Genomic DNA, 13885 nt, shown 5'->3' with positions numbered 1-13885 from the left:
TGCGCTTTTTCACATCTCAAATGCCTCTCGCGAGTGCGGTTCGTGCCCGCGCTGTTCTCGCGTGAACCCGCCAGAGGCCGCTGTCCGACTGACCGGATGATTGACTGCGTGACCGGCCAATCGACCGACCCGCCCTCCTCCTTCCCTGAACCCAACCAATTTTACCGATCGACTCGCCCGCCCACTCGCTTCCCTAAACCCGAGCGACAGTTTACAAACGGCCGTCCAAAAAAATAAAAGCCCTGATTTTTTTTTCTACCGCGTTTTCGGATTTCGCCGCGTTCTCACCCTGCTACGAAACTCGTTCACTTAATTTTTGGGATTCTGTTTTTGTCTTACTTGAGTTCTGGAACCGCTCTTCCCCGGACTCGAAACCGATTGCCGTGGTCAACTCCTCTCTGCATCTCGAGCCTGCCGACGTACACGGTGAGCTGAGAGGACAAACGGGTTGCAGCGGGGAAGCCCTCCACAAGGAGGTAAGCAGTTGCCAGCCAGCAAGCGCGATAGGGAACGGCGTCACACCGCCCCTTAGCTTGAAAAAAATAAACGCAGCCGTACGTACCTGCCGGTACGTATTCCGCTGTCTCCAGAAATGTCCGCAAGACTACGTTTTCAGAATGAGCTTGGGTTGGTTTTAAGTCTTGATTTGAATGTGCCTAATGTTGGAGCACATCTGATCATTTTTGGAAGCTGATTCCAGCAGTAGGGGGCGTAGTAGCTGAAAGCAGTTTCAGCAAGTAAGGCATAATGTAAATCTAGCTGGGTGTTCTCGCATTTACAATGATGTAACTGAAAATAGAAAACTTTTTCCTTGCGTTTTAAAAAATGTTTCACATCTTCAAAATGATCCGTGGCACATTTACACATTCATGAAAATTTCCAAAATGCTGTATTACGTATGCAAGGCCAGTATTTCACACTGTCACCTTATAAGTTGTTCACTTCCCATCACTGTTGGGAGGTGATGACATGCCATTCATGACTTTAATAATATGCGTTTTCAGTCCCAAAAACGATGTTGTCATATAATAATAGTTTAATATCCTAACTACATGCGATGCAGCGATGCGACATTCATCTTTGTTCAAACCATGTCTATTCTAGAAACTGTTTTTATTTCCATGACATTGCGGCATGACAACAGCATAAACTACAAAGATAATCATCACCTCAGGTACTGATTATGTGCTTTATTCAGTGTTAATTGCTACCAATGTGAGTTTGAATACCATTTTACGTGACATCTATTGCCATATACTGAAAGCAGCAGCAGATAGTTCACCTCAGATCTTGAAAATAAAATAGCAAACAGTTTGAAAATGAAAGTCAGTGACTGTGTACTTTTAATAATGTTAAATTGATTTAATACATATTAATTATATTTAGGCATGGGATGGTAACCGTTTTCAAGGTATACCGCGGTTTGGAAAAGTCAAGGTTTTAAAACCGCCAAAATTTTCTGTAATATAACTCCTAAGGTATGTGTAAGTTTTTTTATTTACATTTTTTTTTTTCTTTAGGATAACAGTATCTCCAGCAGAAAAAAAATATCCAAAGATGTCGTTTTAAGTTTTGGAAACAAATGAAAACAGCAGAAGTCAATGATTCTTTTGAATTATTATAAGTCTTTCAAAAAATAAAATATATTAATTCCAAAGGGGAAAAAAGTTTTAGTTTTATACCCAGACATTTAAAAAGAATACATTTTAAAGCAGTAATCACAATATGGTGAAAACATGATATTTTTATTCAAGGTTATCATACCGTCAGAATCTTATACCGGCCTATGCCTTATTAGATTACAACCATTACCATTTCCTTGGGAGTGCAGTGGCTGATATTGGCTATGAATGGCTGGTTTTTAAATGTTTCTTTTGTGTCGGGTCGCGTTTTGTGCAGACGGTCAAATTGCTTGTCGCTGGAATCTTGAATTCTGAAAGGCTTTAGTCTGTGTAAACAACCGGCTAGATGTATGTTATCCCACTTATTACACGATTACTTGCCACAAAAGTAAACTGTTATGCACAAAATATTGATCTGACCTGTAATAATTCTCTAACTCTATAACTAGACAAAGCTTGAAGAAGGAAAAATGGCTGAATGCAGCCTATACTAACCTACTTGTATTAATATTCAGTCATAAAATGGCACCTATAAGCATATATGATTTGAAGTACCCAGATGAGCCTGTTTTATTAGTTTCTGTGGCTGTTATGTAAGGGATAAAGTACATCCAGGCGGTTGTGATCGCATAATAAAGGCTGACAGGCTCATTGGCAGCCTAACTTAAAGTAGAAGGCTGCTGTATAAGACTGAAGGGTTTTATTCTGTAAAAACAACCGCCTGGATGTACTTTATTCCATTTTTTACAAGGCTACTTTCCACAGAATGGAAAAAATACTTTAACTGCGTTAAGCATATAAATATGAATGTGAATGTATTCACTGATGGTCAAGGGTATTACCCAATACCCAGATGAGCTTGTGTTATTAGTTTTAGCATTTGTTATCTGAGATTATAACAAGGCTGTCTAGAGTACTTAAACCTGATTGGTCAGTCGTCATATTCCAAGGTATTTTATTCTGAGATAACTGCTAAAACAACTCAGGCTCATCCGGAAACTTCAAAACATCTTGACCTTCAATGAATGCATTGAAATCCATATACTTACATCCAGATTCAAATGTATCTGCTTGTCTATCAAGCAACCATTTTTGACTGTTTGGCATCGGTTGTCATTTCTGTCAGTTTTGCGGTTAATTTAATAATTAATAAACTATTACACTTCAAAACAATATTTTGTGTCTAATTTTTATATTTTGTGCAGAGTAGCCGTGTAATAATAGAGATAATGCACATCCAGGACAGTTATTTTTACAGAATAAAACCCTTTGGTCTTATACAACAGTGCTCTGCTTCACATCAGGCTGCCGATAAGCCTGTCGGGCTTTATTTTACGATAACAACCTCCTGGATGTACCTCATCTCTAACATTTCATACCCTGACTGAACAAACTGAATCATGTTTTTTTAGACAGCCATGTAATAACTAAAATAACATATTCTGCAATATCACAACTGACCAATCAGAATCAAGAATTCATGGAAGTCATGTAATAATTGAAAAGAACATCATATGTGTACTAACATATGAAGAGTTCAGATGCAAAACCTCTAAATGGCATCTGAAATTTTCTTCTAAAATGAACATTTCTATTAGGCTTCGGTGTTTAGGTTCAGTAATTTCACTATTATGGAAAAGAATAGTTTCTTTTCATGGTTTTCAAAGTGAAATAACTCAACATAAACAAAGGAGGCTGAGAATAATGCTCATTAATGGTGCATGAAATTTCAGACGACACTTACAGGTTTTTGCATCTGAACTCTTCATATATAGATTTTATATATTATATGCACACATATATATATATTGTTCCAAGGAAGTCAATTATTGACTCTATATTCATTCTACAGTATGCAAATGCATTCTGTAAATTTTTTCTTAGTCCTTTTCTGGTATCTGTGTGCACAGAGCATTACGATAATTACAAGCGATTCTCTTACACTAGCACTTGATGTTAACATCTTGTGGCTGTGCTTTCAAAATATCATGTATTTTTTAACATTTTCCTGGTTAAAAGCCTTGCAGAATAGACTCAGAATGTAAGTGCATTATAAGTTCACAATATTTTATTTTTTACGAACTGTAAGATTTAAATTTGATAATTTTAATTAGCTGTTTATAGACTGTAATCTGCACTTATTTAACATAGAACATTCATCTAAATATTAAACATCAATGTATTAGTACTTTAAGAAACTAAAAGTAAAAAGAAACTGTTTGCCCCTTACTTATTTCTCTTTTTTTTTTTGGCATGTTTGTCACAGTTTAATTTTTCAGATCATCAAAGTTAGTCAGAGATACCACATCATGCAGTTTTGAAATGAAGGTTTATATTATAAGGGGAAAACTAAGTACAAAACTACATAGCCCTGTGTGGAAAAGTGCGTGACACGTAACCCTATTAGCTGGTTGAGCTACCATTAACATTAGCAGCAAAAAAATAAAAATAAAAAAAATCAATCAAGCATTTTCAATAACTTGCAATTTGTCTGTTACAGTGCTGTGGAGGAATTTTGGCCCACTCATATTTACAGAATTGTTGTAATTCAGCCACATTGGAGAGTTTTCAAGCATGAACCGCCTTTTTAAGATCATGCAACAGCATCACAATTGAATTCAGATCAGGACTTTGACTAGGCCACTCCAAAGTGTTTATTTTGTTTCTCTTCAGCCATTTAGAAATGGACTTGCTGGTTTGCTTTGGATCGTTGTCCTGCTTCAGCTTGAGGTCACTAACAGATGACTGGACATTTTGATTTAGGATATTTTGGTACACAGTAGAATTCATGGTTCCATATATCACCCCAAGTCGTCCAGGTCCCAAAGCAGCAAAACAGTCCCAGACCATCACAATACTACTGCCACATTTTACTGTGAGTATGATCTTCTTTGTTGCATCTCATCGGTCTACAAAGTACTTTTCCCAAGGTCTTGGGGATCATCAAGAGTTTTCTGGCAACAAAATAAACCCTTTAAGTTCTTTTTGCTCAGCAATGGTTTTCGTCTCGAAACTCTGCCATGCAAACCATCTTATGGTGGAGTCATGAACACTTACCTTAATTGAGGCAAGTGAGGCTATCAGTGCTTTGGATGTTGTTGTTGGGTCTTTTGTGACCTCTTGGATAAGTTGTCGCTCTGCTCCTGCAGTAATTTTGGTCAGACGGCTACTTATAGAAAATTTTTTTACTGTTCCATGTTTTTGGCATTTATAGAAAATGGCTCTTACTGTGGTTTGCTGCGGTCTTAACACTTTAGAAATGGCTTTATGAGCTGTTTCAGACTGGTATATACAACCCAGGCTCATTCTGAAAACGTACCTCTACATACATTTCTGGAGACTGCCAAATATGCCCCAGGGGCTAAGTTTTTTGGCAGTTTCGGTTTAGCGAATCCACCAGACGCCGGTGTGTAATTTCTCTCGTGAATGCCATTTGCGCCTGCTGTTCTCACGTAAACCCACCAGAGGCCGAAGTCGTCTGACTGAATGACTGACCAATCGACTGACCCACCCTCCTCCTTCCCTAAACCCAACCCATTGTATTGATTTACTCGCCCACCCACTTCCCTAAACCCAACTAACAATTTTCAAAAGTAATCCAGAAAAAGAAAAGCTGTCATCTGATTTTTACCATGTTTATAGATTTTAAAACATTCTCACCATGCTATTTACTTGTTTATTTTATTTTTTGGATTCTGTTTTTATCTTACCTGCTTACTGGAACCATTCTTTACCAGACTCATTCTCTCCAGGTCTACTCTCTGCGACTCAAGTCCACCGAAGTATGTGGCAAGCTAACGGGACAAACTTGTAACAGCGGGAAAGCCGTCCATACATAGGTAAGTGGTCAGCTCGTTAGCATGAAAAGGAACGGCATCATACCGCCCGTGGCGTTCGTTTTAAAAATGAAATGCAGCCATATGTACTTCTGGCTACATAATTTGCAATCTCCAAAAATGCATCTTTAGATCTCAGCATGATTTCTTGCTTTTGAGGATCTTTTGGTCTACTTCACTTTTGCAGGCATGTACTATTTAAGTGATAAGCCAACATTTTTAAACACTTCTTCATACAAGGCTATGTAATTTTTACCCCTTAATAATAAAAGTCTTTATTAATAATAATAATATAATGTTTAAGTTTGTATGATAATGTGAAATATTAAAGTGTGACAAACATGAAAAAAAAAAATCAGTGAGGGGGCAAATACTTTTTCACACCACTATATATATATATATATATATATATATATATATATATATATATATATATATATATGGGTATGTGTGTGTTCACCAAAAACAGGTTTTATTAAATACACATTAGTGACCCCAAGCACTTACACTTCAGTGTAACTGGCATGTTATGCATGGCAAAGAGCATCAACAGCAGAACAATCAATTTTATTATACACTCCATTTTATTACATACTGCATTATAAACCCTCACAACACCAATATAATAAGATAACAAAGACAGCAAACTCAGTACCTTCTCCAGATTTGTGGCTCTGTGTTGGCATCCAGTGGTCTGACTAGAGGAAAGGACACAGACAATGTATCAGACACAACATTCAGCAGGGACAATAACAAACCTGCTTACATTATATAGAGAATTTAAAAGGTGATTCCAGCATGTTTACAGCTGAAGACAGAAACTATACTGCTTTTTCTAGTGTTTGTTTGTGCCAGAGCAGCATAAAGGTGGACGTTAGCACACATTCACACAAACATGACCTTCCTACAGTGGGGTACGAGCGCTCAAACAAGGTCACCGCTAAGGGAGAAAGCAGACTTTGCACTGCAACGCAAACAACACACACGTACATAGCTTCCCTGCTCCAAGCCTGAATGCTCGCTGCGTTGGGAGCTTTTCTAAGCGTGTGTGACAATCGCATTATAGGTTATCTCACACTGATATAGGAGGCATATTCAGACATGCTGTGAAAATAATTGTTTATTCTGAGACGATGATATTAAAGCAATAAACAATGGTATGAAACATCACAATAAGATTGAGATTTATTCATTAAGTGTGTGCAAACATACAAGGAATTTATTGACAGGAGCTCAGTGTACATACAGTATACATATCAACACAAGGGGACAGAAAGGTTTTTAATTGAGTGGAAAATCAAGTAAAATATATATAAATAGATACATACACAATAGTTCTGTCTGGTTCTCGAATCTAATTGGCTGATAGCTGTGCAATATTTTGTAACAACAGCACTCTTACAGCCTCCTCACCCTTATGTATTACTCCGCCCACATAGCGTAACAGCAGATCAAATACTCACTACAGTGACAAATATTGCAGCTGTTGGACACCATAATGTATTTTTGAGGCTTTTTTGGGCAAGAATGTCATTGTTTAGATTTCAAATATGCAGTTTATTTATGAGGATAAAGTGCCTATTTTAAATATTTATAATTTCGGAGATTTGCCAGCGGCTATCAGGCTGTCAGACTGAGCAGAGCAACAGGGAAGGCAACAGAGACCGCAAAATAAGTCCTAAAGGAGCATAGATTATATAACATAAATTATTATATTATATATCCATCTATCTATCTATCTATCTATCTATCTATCTATCTATCTATCTATCTATCTATCTATCTATATATATATATATGTATATATTTGTCACCGACTCGGTCCCAGTCATTCCCCTCGCTGGCCAGCAGAGGTCACCATCTCCGGACTTCTAACCATTACGTCATCCATTCACCCTGATCCCAGCATACCTGTTCTCCATTCCACTAATGACCCACGTACCACATATAAGCAGCTCACACACACACTTCAGTGCGAAGTCTTGTTTAGCCCCGGCCAGCATTTCTGAGCGTTCTATCCTGCCTGATCTCCCGTTTACCACTTCAGCCCGTTTCACGACTCTGCTCTGTCTTCTGCCTGCCCTCGACCAAAGCCTGTTTCCTCGGACTCTGATTCTCGCTGCCTGCCCCTGACCAAAGCCTGTTACACGGACTCTGAATCACGCTGCCTGCCTCTGACCCAAGCCTGGTAATCACTCTGCGTCTGTTATCTGCTAAACCTCCTTTGATGTGTATGTTGTATGTCCGCACAGCCGTGCGAGTTGTTGATGTTTAAGTGTGACTTAATGAATACTGCAAAATGGATCCCTCCGTGTCAGTCTCCCCGTTACAATATTATATTACATAAATTAAATAAACTACAGCTGATCAAATCATTTTAAAACTGGTGAGTGAAATTCTAAGTCGATCTCTCTCTTTTGTATTTTGTAGCTGTTACGATAACGTAACATCGTAGATCGTAGCTCTCCGGAGATCGCTGGTTTCCACTATATCATGAACTTCACTTCCACATTTCCCAGGACTACATATTCATACATGCACTTCTTCCAGACACGCACGCCTGCTCATTCATCTCGCTTGATTACACTCACCAGCTGAACCTTGTCAAAGACTGATAACACACCATACTTAAACCACTCAGTTACCTTTCCAGTTTGCCGAGTCTTGTTATCTTTCTCAGTAGCATTACTACGCGTTTCCCAGTCTTGTTATCCCGTGTACCGTCTGTTAGCCTCATTGTCTTTGCCTGCCGCCTGGCTTTCTGACCATTTGCCTGTATTCGACTGTGTTTCCGGATTGTCTCCAAATGCCTGTTTGTACCTGTGTTGACCATCGCTTGCTTGACTTTGATTAAACCTGCATGTGGATCCAAACCTTCTGTTGTCAGTGTCACTCCAATCGTTACAGTAGCACTGTATTTATACCATAGTAATCTGTAAACTTCTGAAATCCAAATCATCTAAAGGATTGTTAGTCTGCATTATTTGAGGGAACCGGAGGCAGGAACACTTCCCAAAAGACATAATAATTTGAATGGCATCTGCACTTATGTTAGTCTGTTTTTATTATTCCCGAGGTTTCCATAATCCTGGACCAGGCCATATCCTGAGCAGCTGCTGTGATGGTCATGGAGGAGTGGAGAGCATGAGATTGATTACTGTAAGACCCCAGTGACAGACGAGTCTTCGCATTGATCCTAAAGGGCAAGCCGGTGATCACTCCCACCTGCAGCTTCTCCACGATGGACGGCCAGCGTTGTCCAGCCTCTGGTGCCTAGACTGCAGCTCTGCACAAGGCATTTGGACATAGGAAAAATGGTCTTGCTCAACTTAGTCTGGTTTCTCTCCCTTCACTTTTGTTAATTGGTGAAGTTTGTACCTCGCCGCTGTCGCCACTGGCTTGTGTAACTGAGCAAAGAAGTGTGTTAAATTAATGCCTAAAAAGGGACAGCGCCCTCTACAGTGTGTGTGGTGTAATATGTGCGTGGAGTAGAGATCGCCCACAGCAGAGTTAATGAAGCATTGCTGTGGGTAAGTCGCACGTTTCTCCCGGGTGGAAAATTATCATTTATAAGTGTTTAAAGCACTTAAATATTAGCTTTAATGTGACTGAATGTTTCAATGAATATGTTGGGAGACTGTTGAGTAGTGTTTGGCGTCAAGTGTGTTGCTCAATCTTAAAGGGTCACGAAACACCAAAACACATTTTTTGAGCTGTTGACAGTCCCACACTGCTAAAAACACTATTAGGACACCTATATTTCACTAAAAAGTGTAAATTGGTTGTTTTTGCGTTATTTCAAGCAAATTCGTACTTCCGGTTTGAAACTAATTTTTGAAGCTGCGTCACGGTCATGAGATAATAGCGTGTATTCCAGCGTGCAGACTGGACGTCTGTGCCAGAGTGAGTCTTATTACGTCTTACAGTGTGATGCATTAATGCATGAGTAAGGCTTGGTTCAAACCAATCAGCGCGCTCTATTGTGCAACTTCATTAATATTCATTACTATCACCGTGTTTTCAGGACAGAGACGCCACGTTGTGTTGGCAAAACAAGCGTGAAGTGTTGCTTTTATAGTTTGCTGCAGTTAAGTTTCGTTTTCATTTTCTCTCTGTGAGAGCTCAGAGTCATGTGTGGATTAACAGTGTACGCGACGCGCGACAACAATAACTTACGTGTCTAAGGAGGATTATTGTTTACCTGAGAGCTGTTCTCATCTGCAAACACTGAGATCTGGAATCGCTTGTAGTCTTCTCTTAATAAAGACGCGGCTCTAGTTGCTGGTGATTGTCCTGTCTCTACAGATTTGGTAAGTGAGCGACCAGTGCTCTTTGTTTATTCAGTTTGTTCGTATCTAACAAACTATTGCACAGAGTGTAAACACGGTAGCACCACAGCCAAACTTTAACCTCGTGTAGGGTTTTTACCGCATTTAGTGACCGGAATAACACGCGCGGCTTTCTGACACTACCTGTCGTGTGCATCTAAGTTTCTGGGAAATGCGGAGGTTTTTTTTCTCTCATTCGCCGTGCGGTATAAAACATTGCATGAAAAATACACGCTTAGAGCAGCTCCTCGAATCAAATATCTTGTGTGTCGCGAGGGGCATGAATGAATTCCCTGAATGAAAGAGCCAAACTGCAGTTAAAGTCCACCATTTAATAATTTGGCAAATAATTCGACTACAGATGTCCATGTAGGTTAAACACCATCACTTTCTCCTGTATGTGTGTGTGTGTGTGTATTTTGACTCTGAAACTCGCGCGTGCCCAAATAGACACTCCCACACCATCCCACTTTTCTTCCTCCGACACTCCCCCCTAAACAGAGCTGGACACGCCCACTTTTCTGACTTTTTCCAAAGTAGAGGTGTGAAAACACCCTGCTGAAACAAGGGGGTTTCATGGCCCTTTAAGTTATAACGTGTTTATGTAATGAGGACTGATTGTAATCAATTTGTGTGCCGTTTTGTGTTTTATATTGAAATGGTCATTTTCTTTATGAACCAGCAACTATTTACACACACTGTCTGTCTCCATTGTATAGGTATGCTGTTAAATGTTATTAATTAAAGGTTTGCAATTCTTTTATTCTTCAAAACGAGTTGCTAAAAGTGCCCACTAGGTGGAGATGTTTCCTTTCTTTTTGCGTTAAATTGTACTGCTCTGTATTACTCAGTGATTGTACATTGAGTATTTTCATCCATTGCTTTGTCATTTATAATTCAAAGTGTGTTATATTTTACATATTCGGACTGTTAAAATTTACACTATAAGATCACAATACACTATAAAAACTCAAGATTAAGCAACACACTCGACGCCAAACACAACGCAACAGTGTCCCAACATATTCATTGAAATATTCAGTCACATTAAAGCTAATATTTATATGCTTTAAACACTTATAAATGGTAATTTTCCACCCGGGAGAAACGTGCGACTTACCCACAGCAATGCTTCATTAACTCTGCTGTGGGCGGTCTCTACTCCATGCAATTATTACACCATGCATACTGTAGAGGGCGCTGTCCCCATTTAGGCATTAATTTAACACACTTCTTTGCTCCGTTACACAAACCAGTGACGACAGCGGCAAGGTACAAACTTCACTGATTGACAAAAGTGAAGGGAGAGAAACCAGACTCAGTTGAGCAAGACCATTTCTCCTATGGCCAAACTTATTGTGCAGAGCTGCAGTCTAGGCACCGGAGGCTGGAGAACGCTGGCCGTCCATCATGGCGAAGCTTGTGTGATACTGCTCATATATGTATACATACAACTAGATTGTTTAGGTGGATTGTTGACCATTTTAACTGTACAAATAAGAAATAAGATAAGAAATATTGATAACACATTAGTTTCAGTAACATTTCACATTTACTACTGGCGTATTACCTGCCAGTTATTAAGATAATAACAGTTTATTAGGCAAGGCAAGTTTATTTCTATTGCACATTTCATACATAGTGGCAATTTAAAGTGCTTTACATAAACAAGAATAAAAAGACAAGCATAAGAAAATAAAAAAGGTTATAAAAGAATGAAAAAGCAAAGAAAGACAGCACACGTAGCACAGTGCTCATTCAGTAAAGGCACAGCTAAACAGATGTGTCTTCAGTCTTGATTTATTAGCATTTCTGAGCTTATTTTACATCCCTAATTCTACCCAATACCTAAAGTACCACTTAACCTTAACTATTAATAAGCAGCTAATTAGTAGTTTATTGAGCTAAAAGTTTTAGGGCCCTATCATACACCTGGCGCAATGTGGCGCAAGGCGCAGCGCAGCGCAATACTTGTTTGCTAGTTTCAGCTTGGCGCAAGAGTTGTTTTGAGGCATTGCACCACGCTGTTTAAATAGCAAATGCATTAGCGCTCATTTGTGCGCCCATAGGCGTTCTGGTCTAAAAAGGAAGGCGTTCTAAGGCGCACTGCTGGCGCGTTGCTATTTTGAGAACCTATAATAGATTTTTCATTAGACCAAAACTAACCCGGTCTAAACTCCAGCGCACAGTTGCGCCTCGCTTACACACTGCTTAATACGCACAAGAGAGCAATAGGCAAATATCTTTACATATGAAAAAATTAAAATATTAGGGATATATATAGGATATAATAAGAATAGATATAGGATATAAATATAAAGGATTAAAATATTACAAAACATATTATTTTCTAGCCAACATAAATATGAAAAATCACAGCTTTTATGTCTTCTTCATCTCGGGAGGCTTTTTCAGTGCATTCATAACAATTTGCTTTTGTATAATGTTATTATTATTAGCAGTATTACTTATTATATCCATATTTATATTTGTTTTATTAAAAACAAGCTTAGATTTGCCCACCTGCAGGTTTTAGACCATATGGGGCACAGCATGTGTTTTAGGATATAACTCAGGGTTTTGAACACACTTCGTTATTGTTGTTCATTTATTCGTTTGCTGGAAATTAGAACTGAATTTAGAAATAGTTTTGAAACGAATATTTGCGGTTAACAAACGCAAATAATTATTTATAGACTAACTGATGTCTGTGCGTAAAGGTTTCCCTATCCAAGAGCGAAAGTGAAAGTGATCCATTATCTCTCACTCTGACGCAGTAGATGCTCTGTTTAACTGTTTTCTGTTAAATAAACTGTTAACTGTTAACTGTTTGCTAGTTAAATGCTCAGTTTTTCCACTTAGACTCACTTTACGTCCTGTAAATAGCAAATGCGCTTATGGCGCGACGCAGCTTGCTCTTAAAGAGAATGGGAGATGAGACTCTAATTGGTTTATTCTCAAAACACACCTATAACTCATTAAGAAAATAAACTCAACCCTTATAGACTATGCGCCATGGCGCAAAGAGGATTTTCCCGTCCGTAAATTTGCAAAAATGCATCCTTACACACCCTGAAAGCGTTTGCGCCCTGCGTTTTGCGCTCTGCGCATGGACCGTCAAAATAGAGGACTTAGTTAATGGTTTGTTAAAAGCATGAATTGAAGTGCCTCTATTGGTTGCAGAAGCCATAAACAGTAAGGGTCCTCTATTAAATGTAACACAATTAAACGTTATATTTAAAAGAATCAGCGGCAGATCATTGCACGGCGTGGGGTTTATGCATCCGCAGATTGTGTGTTGCAATATGAGGGTTGAGTCAGTCAATTCCTCATCTACCTCTTGCCTCTGTGCCATTGTGAAATACGGCAGCCAGCTCAAAGCTGGCAAGAGGCTGGCACACACACACACTTTTTCACACACATATTAACATTCACTTTCTGTCTCTGAAATACAGACACACACACTGAAATCCTCAGCTGTGCCAGGTTTTTTTTTTTCTACAGCAGCAGTTGGCTGGATTTGGCTGCGTCAGCCCTCTCTTTCTAAGAGCCCTTGAGTTTGAGCACCAATCATGAGCTCAGATGCCCCGCTCTCCCACAATTCCCCTCCACCTGCAGCCTGTGGGTCAGCCTGGCATCTGTGAATGGGCTCGAGCAGTAAGAACTGAGGTTTTCAAACTGAACAGCGGGTAGCAGGCACTGCTATAGCTGATCCAGAAGTCTGAGACCACATGGAAAATCTGGGATTTTCTTTTCTTTTTTCATATTTAAAGGAGCTTTTGGTATTATACAGATCTTGCATATGATTGATTTTTTCATTAACTATGCGTAAAATAGCTTGTGGTAAAACTAAATTTTAATAATATGGGATTTCCTAAGCTGTCTGTGAAAGCCTGACTGATTTTGAGACGTCTACTGTTGTTTGACTCGTGAAATTAATGTTTATAATTAAAGGGTCACAAAACACCAAAGCACATTTTTTAAACTGTTGATACATACGATGCCAATACAATTTAAACAACATAAAAGTATATTAATGAATTGTTTTTGGCTCTATGACCCTTTTACGAAGAGTCATTGCTTTCAGGCGGTTTTGCTA

At 38.9% G+C, this 13885-nt stretch overlaps 1 protein-coding gene across 7 annotated transcripts in view; it reads right to left on the bottom strand.

Annotated features, from left to right (window-relative positions):
• vegfba (vascular endothelial growth factor Ba) overlaps nucleotides 1–13885 on the bottom strand; it is a 69064-nt gene that overhangs the window by 36158 nt on the left and 19021 nt on the right. For 6 of the 7 annotated variants that reach the window (XR_012390205.1, XR_012390206.1, XR_012390207.1 and 3 more), the window contains exon 2: nucleotides 6114–6156. Coding sequence is in view for 2 of the 7 variants with exons in the window: in XM_005157162.6 (XP_005157219.3) it covers nucleotides 6114–6156 (43 nt within the window). In the remaining 5 variants the exon portion in view is untranslated. The remainder of the gene's footprint in view (nucleotides 1–6113; nucleotides 6157–13885) is intronic. The other variant, XM_073922522.1, reaches the window with a different exon arrangement.

Source organism: Danio rerio, chromosome 14 (genome assembly GCF_049306965.1).
Source record: "Danio rerio strain Tuebingen ecotype United States chromosome 14, GRCz12tu, whole genome shotgun sequence".
Classification (NCBI taxonomy): Eukaryota; Metazoa; Chordata; class Actinopteri; order Cypriniformes; family Danionidae; genus Danio; species Danio rerio.
This window is presented reverse-complemented; position numbering and strand designations above follow the sequence as displayed.